This window comes from Polypterus senegalus, chromosome 5 (genome assembly GCF_016835505.1).
Source record: "Polypterus senegalus isolate Bchr_013 chromosome 5, ASM1683550v1, whole genome shotgun sequence".
In the NCBI taxonomy this organism is placed as follows: domain Eukaryota; kingdom Metazoa; phylum Chordata; class Cladistia; order Polypteriformes; family Polypteridae; genus Polypterus; species Polypterus senegalus.
The window spans coordinates 48,833,074-48,848,318 of NC_053158.1; the positions used below are offsets into that span (position 1 = coordinate 48,833,074).

The following is a 15,245-nucleotide window of genomic DNA, read 5'->3' on the forward strand; positions in this document are numbered from 1 at the left end:
GAGTCCTTCACCCACGCAGCTTAAAACTTGTTAGACTTAAAGAGATATTTATAAACAAGGCATCCCATTCAGATTACAGAAACAAGCACAAATAATGGCATACTCAAAGGCAAAGTGCAAAAAGCCTCCCATAATTCATAAGAACCTTATTTGCCCAGCTGCACTGAGATTCCATACATGGTTATATGTCAACTTGAAAAAAATAATCCCTTTATGATACCGTCATGCAGGGCACTGATGACAAGGCACAAGATAGCTGAATAAATCTTGCAGAGTGAAAAATTTGTGCTCCAGTCAGATAAATCAACTGATAAAATGGGGTTTACTTAGCCACTTGTATTTGTGGATTGTGCTTTGATATATTTTGATTCATAAGAGTTGTCAAAAGTAATAACAAATGGGGATGAGAAGACAGATAGGAGGACCTTAATATTATAGGAGTCAGGAGTGGCCTGCCCTCATACCTTCAAGTGTGTAATCTGACATAGCCAGCAACTCGGTCCACACAGGTCCAAACAAAATCAATCGTAGGGGTGGTCTCTGTGTGTTAAGAACCAATGAGTGCTCAACCAGAAGTACAATGCATATAATGCTGCTAACAGGAATAAGAAATGCAGGAGATTTGGACATTTCAAACAGAACACAAGTGTGTACGTCTGCCGTCTCAAATTTTACATATAATTACAGAAAAAAAGAGAAAAGATTGTGACTGAACTTGCCATACCTGGAAAGCATTTGCATAGCACTGGCTTTGTTAGACAGCACGTTACTGGCTGACAGAAAAAGGCATGAGCTTGAGATACTTTAGAGAAGTGAAACTGCACTGGAAAGTCGTTACAAAGTCATCAAATATGGCACACCATGCGAGGTCTAGTCATGTAATCTCACAAAGGATCAGCACCTTAAGGCAGGCAGTGTGACACAGAGGTTAAGACTTTAGATCTTCAATGTTGAGTGTGTGGATTCAAATTCTGCTACTGACTTTCTGTGACCGTGAGCAAGTCACTTCACCTGCCTGTGGTCCAATTGGAAAAACAAAAGAAATGTAACCAATCATATCTGAAATGTTGTAAGTCACCTTGGATAAAGGCATCAGCCAAATAGAAACTAGAAGTTGTACTTATTTGTCCTTCATGATAAGTTATTGCGTTCTTCCTCCACTGAATGTCTTGAAATCATATAGCCATGTGCAGCTTGCAGAGTGAAATATATTTTATTTAGGTTTGGATTCAACAATTTTGCCTTTCAGCTTCATTTATGAAATCAGTATTATTCTTTATTATTTTTTCTTCCCATTAGCTTGTTTTAACCCCACTTTGTTGTTTTACCAAATGGGACAGTATAGGCGGCACAAAGATGTCCTAGCCCAGGAGCACCTAACTGGATGGCCCTCGGTAACCTTTTGTCAGACAGTGTGCTCTCTTGCCTCACTGTCTTTTTGAGGACTGGCTTAGTCGACTGTACCATATTATCCAGTTCTTCACTCTGTTTTATGCTGGTGTCTCTGCTCACTGCACCTTCTGGTCACATGCACAAATGTATTTTAAATTACTCCAGGTAATGGCTTCACCGTATACATGGCAACTTGCAGATAGTTTCCTCACCACAGATGATTTACAGAGCATCTCAGCAGAGGATGCACAATAAGTCCTTTCTGCGAAATGTCATTGATTTTCTAATCCACTTATCCAGTTCCCTGTCGGTGTTTGATTACTTAGAGCCCCTGACGCAGTGACTGGTGGGTAGTTAGTATCATTAACTAAATGGAATGTGGACAGTGCGGACAGTGGCCTGGTCTCTGCTTCCCAGCATCACACAGATGTGCAGTAGGCACATTGGTTAAGTACTGTAATATGGTCTCCGCAATGCAAATTTTATTTGGCCACTTTACATAGGTAGGAATCAATACAAGTCAGTACATTCATTTCTCTTATGTATATACTGTATGTCCCTAAGCCTCCAGAAAGTGCCATCACTGTGAGAAACATCCTGCATTGTTCCTGTTCCAAAGGATGCAGGGGTCTCTTCACTTAATCACTACAGACCAGCAGCACTTGCATCTCACAACATGAAGAACTTTGAGAGACTGATTCAAGGCTATATGAGGCCACTTGTGTTAGATCACAAGGATTCACTACAGTTTGCCTGTCAGACAAAGATTGGAGTGGTGGATGCAATTATCTATCGGCTCAACAAAGCTTATTCTCACCTGGACAAAGCTGGCAGTACTGTGAGGATTATGCTTTTTGATTTCTCCAGTCCCTTCAATACCATACAGCCATCTCAGTTAAGGGGTAAGCTCAGAGATATGCAGGTGGATAAGCCTATGGTGTCCTGGATAATGGACTATCTGTTGGGCAGAACACAGTTTGTGAGACTCAAGGACTGTGTCACTAATGGGGATGTGAGCAACCCTGGAGCACAACAAGGAACAATCCTGTCTCCTTTGCTATTTGCACTCTGTACACCTCAGATTATAAATATAATTACAGGTCATGTCACTACTGATGAAGTCACTTCTCAGATGATTCTGCACTTATGGGGTGTATTGATAAAAGGGAGTGAGACAGAGTATAGGAGTTATATTCACTTGAAGCAATCTTTCATACGCATAACATACCATGCCTATATTAATTTAATTCCATGAATGGTCACAAGGAGATGAAGTCACAACAACAGTGTTGGGTGCAAAATAGGATCCAGCCCTGGAAAGGGCATCATCAGTCCTCTGCAGTACCCACTCACTCACACTCAAACAAGACCAATCTAGAGTTGCCAATCATCCTAACCTATACACATTTGGAATGTGTGAAGAAACCGTAACACCCAGAGGAAAACTCACATGAGGAGAACCTGAAAACTTCATCAAGATAATGACTGAGCACAAGATCTGAACTCCAGACAATGGAGCTAATCTCCTCATCCCTGCACAATTCAAGGGTCTTTCAATTCTAACCTGTTCTTGTATAGAGATCTTCATTGTGTACAGGCTCGCTGACAGGGGGACTAGATGTGAAGAGTCTGGAAGGCTTTATTTTATCTTCATTTCTCTTGTTTTATGTACTCCCACTCTCTACTGATCCTTCCTTGGAGTGTTGTATACTTCTGTGCTCCTTGGTGGTATTCCAGGTGTGGAGAGATGCCATAAAGGTGGCCACTCCTGTTAGAACTGGCAATGTTTTTCACAAGGTCAAAAATTTATAGCTGTCAAACAGGAAAAACGTTTGACATAAAAACAATATATGGAATTTTTTTTTTGAGTTAACACAATGTAAAATCTGCCTAAAAACTAAGGTAAGAAAGTTCACTCTAATATCATTTAACAAGCAATATTAGGACATTGCATAGCATGATACAACAACCATGGCTTAGAAACTGAAAAATATCCCTTAGGACAGTGACAAAGGATGCGACTCAGTTAAACCAGCAATACATCATCAAGAAAGTAACAACATTTAAAAATATGACGAAACACTGAGTTTAGCCATATAACAACAACATTCCCAGGACTACTAAGAAAATGGGCTGAGTAACCGTTTCTGAAATCTACTCTGACAATAGCCACTGAGATTTAGCTGAAGAACAATTACATATGTGGGTAAAAATATAATCATCTAGCTACTAGCCAGTACCTCACAACACGCTACTTCAGTTTCTCAACAAAAAAATCTAGATATAGAATTTATACTTTTTCCTCACAACACCAAAACTCTGATGTAACGCACAATCTTATTTTTAATTGTTTGGGATCTAAATGTAGATAAATTAGAGTGATGATGCTTCTGTTACCCAAACAAGTCAGGGCAGTCTACTGAAAACAGCATCTGGGTTTTCCACAGCTATTTACTTCTCATCAAAACAAATAGCATTCCAATTTTAGTCTCTTGAGACGTTTTCGCCGTGAACAGCCACGTGTAGGCAGCAGAGCACAGTCAATTACTATACAGATGTTAATGCTGCTTGACAATGTAGCTTTGCTGCTTGAGAATATGTTCCCAGTGCAGGAACTGATTACATATAATTAAGAAATAATCAAGCAAGAGCTAGGTGAGGATAAAACTAGTTTCACATTTGCATGACAAATATATTTGTTTAATTAGAAATTTTGAATTCAGAACATTTCAGGTTAACATGACATTCTGAAAGTCTGTAAATAACTCTGACATCTAATTTTCTTGGATGCAAAGATTTGTACCTTAAACCACAAGATATACTGTAGTTGGGAATTGTCTAAATTAAGCTATAACTTCAGAGTAGATATGTATAAGGCATCATGGTATGAACCATCATTTTTTCCATTTTTCATTTTAGGAGTGATTTCTTTCTGTAAATATGTCATCTAAATTTGTCTTTTCTCCATAATATGCATGTAGGCCCTCTGACCTGCAAGGAAGCACCTGAGGGTTGGTGGGAGAATTGGCACTCCAGCCACCATAAAAACCCTCACATTAGTTCCAGTCCATCTGAACTAGTGTGGTGCTGAGGTGTCACCCATTGCACAGCTGCATTCAGGTCCTAATCTGGGATCCTGAGTTGGTTTGTCATGTGGCGGGTGCAGCAATGCACTGTATCAGCGCCTGCTCCTAACCTCTCTCTCAGAATATAAATATACAGAATTCCACTATTGCATCACTAGCCTTGAAGTTTTTGACTGTAACTTAAATATTGAATTTAATAACTCGGTTCTATATGATATTTTACTTGTTCGTAAAAGAATTTAGTGAAATTCAAAGCAAACTTTCCACACAAGAAAAGGGGAAACGTCTTGTCTATGGTATTCCGTTCGAGGCTTGAGGCTAAAGTATCTAAGTTACATTTCTTAAGGTTTCTATATGTTATCTCACTCATAGCACATACTGTAGGTACAAACAGTCAGAAAAGTTTGAGTCCTTAAAGCCTATCTGACTAACAGCTCGTGTTTCTCTCATCGCCTAACTTCAGTCTACGAGCTATACTATTGTCACCAGAGCTAACATTAAGAACATTCCATTACCTTCAACTTATAGGAGGTGGAAGAGAATCTTCCACTATCTACAGTATGTTAAAGTTACATTACAGTATATTCAGCTTCAAACTAGGCAAAAACTAAGGTAACTTTACCATTAATATTAACTTAAAGGATGGATGGCTCTTATAAACACCACTGACTCCCAACTACCTATTCCCAATGGTGCAGCTTTTCATCACCTATCCTTTGGATTACAACATTTTTTGGTTAAGCAATATTAAAAGATGACACCAGGCTGAAATTGCTGCTCTTACAGAAGTAAATAGGACCAAATGCAGCAACAGTTTTCTTTCTCAGATAGCTCGATTACACCTGCTTTTCATCTGGTTTAAAATGATCATGAAAGCCAAAATGCTTGCTTCATTCTTATTAAAACATTTACATTAATTTCAACTTCTAAATTCGGCTTTCCTCTTGGTTTGTTATGAATGTATTAGCTATTTTGTTTTCTTAAGCAAATTCTCTTGCTTACTCTCTGTTTTTCAGTCATTCTGTTAGGTTTTCTTGTTAGGACCAGAAGGTATGTAAAAATACAAATTATACTTCCATCTATTTTCCTGACTTGCTTTTCTTTATTTACAGATAAAATACAAATTAAAATTAATGAAATGTATTTGTGATGCTGGTTCTCCAAGATTGTAACAGAGGCAGAGTGGAAAAAGACAAAAAAAGCATGTGGTATCAATTTAGACAGCAGACTTTATTTTGTCTTTATTTCTTTGTACTCTCTCTCGATTCCACCCTGGCATGTTATTTGTATAATAAACACACTATTTCGTATATAAACCCTACTGTATCTCAAGCCTATTAATGAAAGCTTACAAGGACTTACTTCATCCCATATGGGCAGATGCAAGCACCTGCCTAAACGCAAACTAGTATCAAGACATCAAACAAAAATAAATATGCTGAAAAAGGGGAAAAAGCAATTATCCTTAAGGAACACAAACACTGCTAAAAAGTCCAAAAAATCTATCCATCCATCCATTATCCAACCCGCTATATCCTAACTACAGGGTCACAGGGATGACACAGGATGCAAGGCAGGAAACACCACAGGCAGGGCACCAGCCCACCACAGAGTTCAAAAAATAAATGTGCTAAATTCACTAAAAAGAAAAAAGCACTATTAAAAGATCAAAAGAGCTGATTTCCATACCATTATGTGAGCCTTCTTTTCATAGTCAGGAAAAACACTTGTAATAAACATGTGAACATGCCATATTCAACACCTAACCATACACTGAGTTATGTTTATTGTTTAATTTGAGTTAGTATTGTTGATTTACCTTTTCCACCCATTCATGTCCTGTACTGGCTTATTCAATTCAATATATTTTTTGTATAATGCTCTCCACACCAAACAGCGAGCATGCTTGTAACTATTCAGGCAATAGATATGGAGGTGGTGTCCAGCTGCAAGTAGTGGGGGACCACATCAATGACAGGCGGGACTGGTCTAGTAACACTGAGGTTACTGTATAAGATTTGTTTTTAGGAGACTGCATTCCTTCAATGAGAATAGTGAGATCCTTTACATATTCTACAACTCGGTTATGGCATGCAATCTACTAAGCTGTGGTGTGCTAGTCCTGTAACATAATTCAAGTAGGGCCCATCAAAACAAAGAGCCGATTAAGAAAGCAGGGTGATGCACTCTCGAAAGGAGAAGAAAAGCAAGATCAGTTCTGACAGCCACTATGAATAATGCTGCACATCCTCTCTCTGACAAACTAACACTGAGGAATTTCAGCCAACGAATCATTCAGCAGAGGCGTGTATAGAAACGCTACCATTTATACCGTCTGCAATATGCCTACATAATACCTTACTGTGATTGTATTTAACAAGTCAGAAGTATAATTTCTGTTTAGTCAATCTGGTGTGTGTTCAAACCATAGTGTGAGTGTGTATTTTATTCATTTATTGAAATTTTGTTAAAAGCCAAATTTCCCAAGGCAGACAAAGATAGTATCTATCTATCTAACTACATAGTACAGACTCGGAATGTTTACATACATCAAAAATATAATGCGGTAATAGTCAATTATTCAATAAAAACTAAATATATTGAAGACATAGATTGGATCAATGAATAACATAAACAAATATGACAATGTACAATTCCATTAACAATTTAAATAAGACTCTTTCAATAAAAAAAAAAAAACTCCACTTAATCCTGGAGAAAGTAAATCTGTTCAGCATCCACAGTTGGTAATCACAGACAAAATGTCACAGTTTTAATGACATAGACACACTGTCCAAGCCTCAAACCTCTGGCACTCTACAGTATAAGTTAATGATGAAAACTAAATTAGAAAGAGTTTTAATTCCATCACATTCCAAGTCCCCCATTATTTCTTTCATCATGTCCCATGGGCAGGAGGATTAGTAGTTTGGCAATGGAGCGGCAGCCCCAAGTATTACAGCAGGGTACCAGGATGGGAAATAAAAATGAGAAGAGTCTGCAGTGTAATGAATGGTTTGAAAAGCTTTTATTTTTTACCAAGTGACTAGCACAGAACTGTAATAGGAACAGCTAATTAGCAATATTGGTATACTACACTAAAGTCCATCCTCTAGTTTGAAATATATTACTAGTAAATTGACATAATAAAAGCTAAAACCCTCCATTATATGTTTATTATGTTCCTCCTTACTTAAACCTTCTTAAATTCCATGACAGTGGATTTGTTGTGTTCAAAGGTTTATTTTACTGAAAGAACTTGTGAGGCTAAACCTAAAATTTTCTCAGATAGCCCAATGGTCACTCATTTTTGCTCCCCAAACTGTTTTTGCTATATAAAATGATTAGTCTGGAACTGCACAATTTTTATTTGTATCCTACCCATCTCAGGGTTTGCCAAGTAATGATCCATGTGATTAGAGTTGGAAAAAGGCCAAATTAGACAGAAAATGCTTACAGCTAGGATTAAGGGATGGCAAGGGAAAAAAAAATCACTTCAAGGCCACCTTCTCAACTTTATATTTCCAGTCCCCTGTTTTTGTCACAAACATACATTGGAAACTTGTGTTTTCTTGTATCGAAACTTTTAAAAGTTCAAAGTGAACATATTCGGTAAGATTTTAGGCTTTTGTTTTCCGGTTAGGCACCATGTCCATGACTTCCATTATAAAACAGGAGGACAGGCAATGTATTTTTTAAACTTTGTAGCAAATGCTTAATTTTATTTCACATTGCACATGCATATACTGTATATCATGTTTATAAAGAAATAACTTTGACTTAAAAAATACAAAACTTATTCTTTAACATGAGAGATACACTGATAAAATCCATAATCAATGTTCAAAAACATAAAAAAAGGAAAGGAATATTTCTTCGGAAGATGGAAAAGTGCTGAAAGAGTGGAAGAGCTGATTTACAGTAAGGGGTGTAAGAAGGTAAAAAAAATTAATGTACTGGGGTACCAGCCAGGGAAATCCCATCTAATAGGCAAGTCTATTATTGGTGGGACAAAAAATAAAAGTTTTCTTCACTCTAAAGCACTTCTGGAGGATCAATAAGTTCAAACCAGGTATGGGTTCTTTAAATGAACACAGGCAATTATATACAATCCTGGGTGGAAGGGGCGGGGCTTCCAGTTCTACTATGGAAGTGACATCAGAAGTCTTCCTGTGTAGAGTTATCAGGTCTGCAAGTGAAAAGAAAGCAGAGGTAAATGATAACACCCCTGCTCTCTGGGGAGGAGAATGAACGGAGTCTTGAGAGCCTTAAGGATGTCCCCTAGGCATATGTGCTTGACAGGGGATTTTGTAATTATTGCAAGGTTGGAGGGGATTGGTTTTATTACCAACTGTAAAAATCTGTCCTAGTTTTTATTTCTTCATTTGTGTTTTTATAGATTTGATCTCAAAAACATTTTAAACAAATATTGATGTTATTACCAATTAAAAATACTGTACTATATACATTATGTTCTATGTTATGTATGTGCCTAACATTTAATGTGGAAATTGAAATTACTCAGATTTATAGAAATTCATACTGAATAATCCAGTTACTGTAATTTGCAACAAATGAAGTTTATCTAAATTGCAGTATTTTATCTTGGGAATAATACAGTTACAATCATCTGGGCATTCCAGTTTCAAAGTGAGCAAAAATAATAATCTGTCTATAATAGCTTTTTTAAGCAAATCCTTATGTAAAAATAAATTATAACCCGAGAAACTATTTTATTCTGTCTACTTTTCTATTTTAAGTAAAGACATAATATTTACAATAATTCTCACTCTTCTTGTTTCAGAAAACTAGCTTTAAAATACCACCCAGACAAGAATCCTGACAATCCAGAGGCTACTGAAAAATTCAAAGAAATCAACAATGCTCATGCAATCTTGACTGATGTGACAAAGAGAAATATTTACGACAAGTACGGCTCGTTAGGTCTCTATGTGGCAGAACAGTTTGGCGAAGAGAATGTTAACACATACTTCATGCTGTCCAGCTGGTGGGCAAAGGTATGGCTCTTAACAATCACACAGACAGCCTTAATAACAATGTTTATGAACCATGAGCCAGTTGTGATAATATCTGAGCCTATAATCACTGAACAATTCTTCTACTCCCATTAAAATAACTGTGATTATATCATCATCATGACAGAAATATGACTGGCATCATCTTCACATTAGCCTGCAGTGCGGAGGCAGAAACTACTGAATAACATTTGGAATGTAGAATGGCTTTAATTTCATTTCCAGAGACTCTTTACTTAAGCTGTACAGTGTCATGGAAAATTATTTTTTTCCATTCCTGATTTTCTGTATTATCCCAATATTTTTATTAGCCCATTACAAAGAGTGGACTAAAATTCCTCTAGAGTGAAAAAGAATGACATTGATTTACACAAAGTGTTTGGGTGCCATCAGTGCAGCTAACAATACGCTAAGTGTAAGGGATTGCTTATTTTTTCACACTAAAGCAGTTGATGTTTGTTCTTTTAATAAATGACATCAGTAAAAAAAAAAAATGGTATTTGTTCACTCTGCTGACTTTTACCAATATATTTTTGTGCCCAAAAGATTTGCAATAATAAAGGAGATCAGGAAGGGGTCAAATTTTTTTTTCACTGCACAAATATAAAATACCTAACGGAGGTCCAGCTTTTTATTTTAATACAGTGTTAATGAATTTTTGCCAAATACATACTTTGGAGCAGTGATGAAAGATACGTTTGGATCATAAGGTTACAGGCAAGCATTTTAGTGTATGTTATTACAACAGGTCTTTTACGAGCCCTCACAGCTGAAATAATTAGGATTATTTTATAATAATCTTTATTGAACTTTGACAATAAATAAAATTACAATAAAAAGAAAAAAAAATAATTCAGACGCGAGTGTCAGTAGGCTTTTCACCACCCTAGGAACCAAGTTAACAAAACTATTCTATAACATTTCAGTAATTATTTAATGCCCTGTTGCTGATCATTCTGATCATAAAATAGGCCATTACTATAGGAACTGATGAGAAGAATTCATAATTGCAGATTACGATATAGACTGTCCTCAAGAAACTGTGAAGCACAGATCATCAAGACAGATGTTTTCAGTATCAGGGGACCCTAAAATGTTGTGATCCGTCAAAAACTAGAGCCTGAAATTTTTGATGAATCTAAAGCTGTCGCTTCTACCCCATAAACAATAGGCTATGGTGGGGGAGGGTACAAAGCAAAAAAACAGTCATACAAATAGAACCTTAGAATAGTGAACACATCACGATAAAACTGTGAGAACATTGAAATGACTAAATTAAATTTTCGGTTTTGGATAAATATCCCGCAATTTCCTTCTTTTATATCCTGTCCTTTGATGCAACCTCCTATATCACCAGTTTAGGTACACCAACTGATTCTTTGCTGAACTAGTTCAGTGTACTGTACTGCAAGTCTCTTGTCTGCAGTTTGTGAACAAACTTCTCCAGATCAGTAGTGGGCATACTGGTTTATTCAATCAGCCAGTGTACTGAGACGGTCATAGTCAGAGTGAACAGATCAGTGGGAGGTGCTTGGTGTCATCTACCAAGTCAGTCATTGGCTAGTTGTCGTCATGACTGTTTTGCTGAAACAATTTACTGAAAGGCTATTTCCTGAAAACAGCAGCCATTTGAGCAAAGTTAAAATGGTAGCTCCAGACTGTTGCTACCTTGTCCTGGAATGATATATGCATGCCTTGAAAATATTCATTCTTTAAATGTTACTTAACTAGTAAGTTCATTGCATATCAGCACTTGCCACATATTAGCGATTAGGTGATGGAGTAAGTAGGGTGTTGTACCATGTTAGCCATTATGGATGCAATGAGCAGTCAAGATGACTTACACCTTTTATTGTCTAACTGACCTGATTAGACTATACCAGCTTTTGACGCAGATCATGCCCCTTTTTCATGTAAGTTGTAAGACTGGGGAGGATTAGGGGCCAGAATGGTCAACATGATGGGCAATTTAGCCAGGAAATACACTAATTTTTTTAAAAGATGCCCGGGAAATCTTTATGACCACAGAGAATCAGGATCTCAATTTTATGTCTTGTCCAAAGGGCGATGCCAACTTTTGTCCCCATAATTACACTGCAGCATTGAAAGCCACACACAGACAACTGGGTAAGTGGACAATTCTTTCAGCAGCAACCTATCCCTTCCTGGGAGGTCTCCCATTCAAGCACAGGCCATGCTTATCTTAAAGTGGATTACCTTGTCTTAAATGGTAAGTGTGACGATGTTGGTTCGCTGTACATGTCCCTATAGGAGCCCTGAACCCAACACCATCGATAATGTCACCGAGATAAGCTGACAATTGAGGACAAATCTCGCATGAAGCCAGGAGATATTTCCAAAAGTGCTAATGAGCTTTTATTAAACCCAGTCCAAACAAGGTTATAGTGCAGTGCATCTGTTTTCAAAAAATTCATACAAGTGTGCAGTCTGGATAAAAACCGTCAAATAAATCCTTTAAAACGAGGTTAAAAATGCAGAAGTTAAAATGCAGTCTCTCCCTTTACTCTCCGGCCCACCTCCGTCTCTTTCTCCCCGGCTCACCCATTGCTCTCGCAGCCGGCGGAGACCTCTACAGCCACCAGCTCCTTCATCTAACCTCCGTCTTGGACTCCTTCTGGACGTCACTGCCAGACCGTCGAGGTCAGCGCTCCTCCCTTCATCCTTCGCACACCCGTTGTCGCTCCTCAGCCCACCCCACTCACTTGAACTTTCAGTGGGGCGAACTAGTCTTTTGGGCTCCACAAACAAACGCTCCTCCGCGGGGCCCCAGCTCGTGATGTTTCCTGCTAGAGGTGTCCAGATGATCATCCTCCTAGGACTACTCTGTCACGTTCTCCTTTTTTTTTTTTTTTTTTCCCTCGATCCTTTCATTTCTTTTCTATCTCTTCCCCCTTTCCTGGTGTTGACCCGTATATATGCACAGTACATATCTTCGTGCGCCACCGTGGGCGCGACGCCTTAATCACACACCGCAGGAAGCTAATGAGACAATCAAGAACGACCGCACCCACAAGTGCAGAAGCGACTCGCTCCCATTGCCTCATGAACTCCCCGCGGTCACGGAGAACGGCACAACTATATGGATTTAAAACCAGGGCTTTTTATTGGAAACCGCGGACCCGCTGTACCACACATAGCACATGCGGCAATGGGACAGCAACTCCAGATGGAAAACAGGACACAAACTCAGAATATAGTCAGTGACAAAAGCCGTAAATTCAGTTACACGAAGTAAAATGTGGAAAAATGATCAAAAAGAACCAAAATAAATTTAAGTCACAGAGGATTCTGACAGCAGGAGCTTGTCTGTTGCAATTTTCTTTTTCCAATTCTGTAGTGAAAACAAAGTAGCTTAAGCTACCTGGGCCAGGGGATCTTGGCTGCTCCTTGTACTTTAACACAGAGGGCTACTTGGATTTAAAGGGTGCAAAATGCCTGGTTTTTTTATTAACCTGGAAAACAATAGCTTAGGCCAGTGCTGTATAGAACACTCATTGAAAGAGCTATTCTGAGTTCTCTATTTGATAAATATGGAAAGAAATTCAAGCCATTCAAAGGGCTGCTTTACATTTGCCACAGTTTTATCTGCCTTTAGAATTAGTAAAGAATATTATGCAGTAGTTCATCTGGGGCATACACTATAGGCTTTATATTAGAGATTAGATTAAACTATATTTTTTTGTCTCCAAGAGAAAATTAAAATCGTATAGAAGCTCCAAAAAATTGTAGTAAAACACACACCCCCAACACACATAAGAACTTCTCGCTAGGATAACAGAAAGCTACTGTTGTCCGTAAAAGGCTTGCAGGTGAGAGTCTCATGGGGGTCAGACTGTGATGGTCCAGGATAACTCCACATCCTATAGCAGCTATTAAACTCAGAACCATCGATAAAATGTCTGAGCATGAGTCAGGCAAATAAGGCAACGGTTGGTGCTTTATTCCACAAAAACAAAGTGTTTAAAAATTGCAGTGCAAATTCATAAATAAATGAATAGTCCATACAAACTGTGAATTTTGTGGAGGTTAAAATCAATCTATAAATAGAATAAATATTTCCAATAAAAAAAGAGGTTAAATCTCAATTAGATTGTTTTTTTTAAAAACATGTTATAACGATAAAAAATACAATATGAAAAACTGTCCAAAACAGTCAAACGACACATAAACGAGATACTTGATGGCAACAGTTCAGAATTACTGCAAACTTAAAGTATAATTATCATGTCAAGATCTGGAATCAGATTTAGATAACCTTTCTGCCTGCTGTCAAACAAAAGGTAGGAAAGAAACATTACCTTGTTGTCCAAAATACTTTTTTATTATGAAATATGTATTACCATGCAAGTACTGAGTTGAAAACCCTTGGGCTAATGGTTGATATTTAAATTTAAATGTTTAATTTGCATTATAAATGCTCTACTGATATAGTAGGTCCAGTATTTCATAATTTTGTCTCTGTATGCCATTGAAATGGATTTGAAACGAAGCAATCAAGATGAGATTAAAGTGTAGATTTTCAGTTCTGTTTAAGACTGCCTGAAGTCTGTAACCCCTGGACATCACCAAAAGTTGGATTTCATCCTTTGTGACACTTTATCAGGCCTTCACCTGCAGCTGTCTTCATTTGCAGCTTGTTTGTTGGTCTTTCTGCTTTTGGTTTCGTCTTCAGCAACAGAAATGCATGTTCATCTGGGTTGAATACGGGGGACTGGTTTAGATCAGGGTCCCCTGTACCCGTGACATTTAAATAACTAGTAAAGATAATCGATGGAACTTGCAGTAATTCTATTGTAGGAGATCATATATTTTTAGAATAGATTTATGATTACATTATTAATATTTACATTTGAATGAATTATTTTACTAAGATAGCAGACCCGACTCCAGGCTGAAATGGAAAGGGGAGGCATGGTGTGATAAAGTCCTAAAAATCCAACATAACACTATACCCGATGGCAGACTGCCACCTTAAATAATTCAAGTGTGAGCCCAGCAACAGTTAGCAACAGAAAGGTGCAATGATCACAGTACTTTTCATAATGCCACCTAAAGCAGGGTACATTTTTGCTGCCCATTCGCTACCCCCCAAACTCTTACTAGGCATGAGATCATACATTTAATTCACTTGCAATATGTATTGCTGCAGGTTTCCTGAAACATTGGAAAAAAAACAATATTTTTCCATAAAATGTGAAACGACATAAAAGATTAGACACATAAGAGACACAAAATTTGTATTTAAAACAATCAAAGGTATAATACAAAACTGAATGTGAAATAAAATTTGGCTGCATTGTTCCTCTTGCATGCTTCTCTAAATACCTAGCTGTTTCAAACTGTTTTGCAAACCACAAGACGTCTGCCCTTTTAACTAAACATGTGCTATGCAAACGTAAAGAGACTTTTAACAGACATTGTGACACCCTAAACAGATTCCAGAAATTAGCAAAATTTTACAAATGGCATAATCAATATATGTACTATAACGCATCTGGGTCTAGACCTGAGGACCCTATCAAAGTGCTGCCTGAGGTGATTGCTTAATCACCTCACTTTGGTCAAACTAACCCACCCTTTAGGGGGGTAGGGAGTGTTGGGCTTTAGCCCAACTAAATGACCCCCTGGAGCTGGGCCTGTAAAGTAGTACCAAATTATTAAAATTTATATTTTCATGGAATCAATAAATAATTCATTTCAGCTGTTTGCA

The 15,245-nt window shown here is 37.7% G+C and overlaps 1 protein-coding gene across 4 annotated transcripts in view; it reads left to right on the top strand.

Moving 5' to 3' along the window:
* The window catches only part of dnajc5b (DnaJ (Hsp40) homolog, subfamily C, member 5 beta), a 73,309-nt gene that overhangs the window by 36,399 nt on the left and 21,665 nt on the right, over window positions 1-15,245 (top strand). For all 4 annotated transcript variants that reach the window (XM_039754584.1, XM_039754587.1, XM_039754588.1 and 1 more), the window contains one exon: window positions 9,283-9,496. In XM_039754584.1, the coding sequence (XP_039610518.1) occupies window positions 9,283-9,496 (214 nt within the window). The remainder of the gene's footprint in view (window positions 1-9,282; window positions 9,497-15,245) is intronic.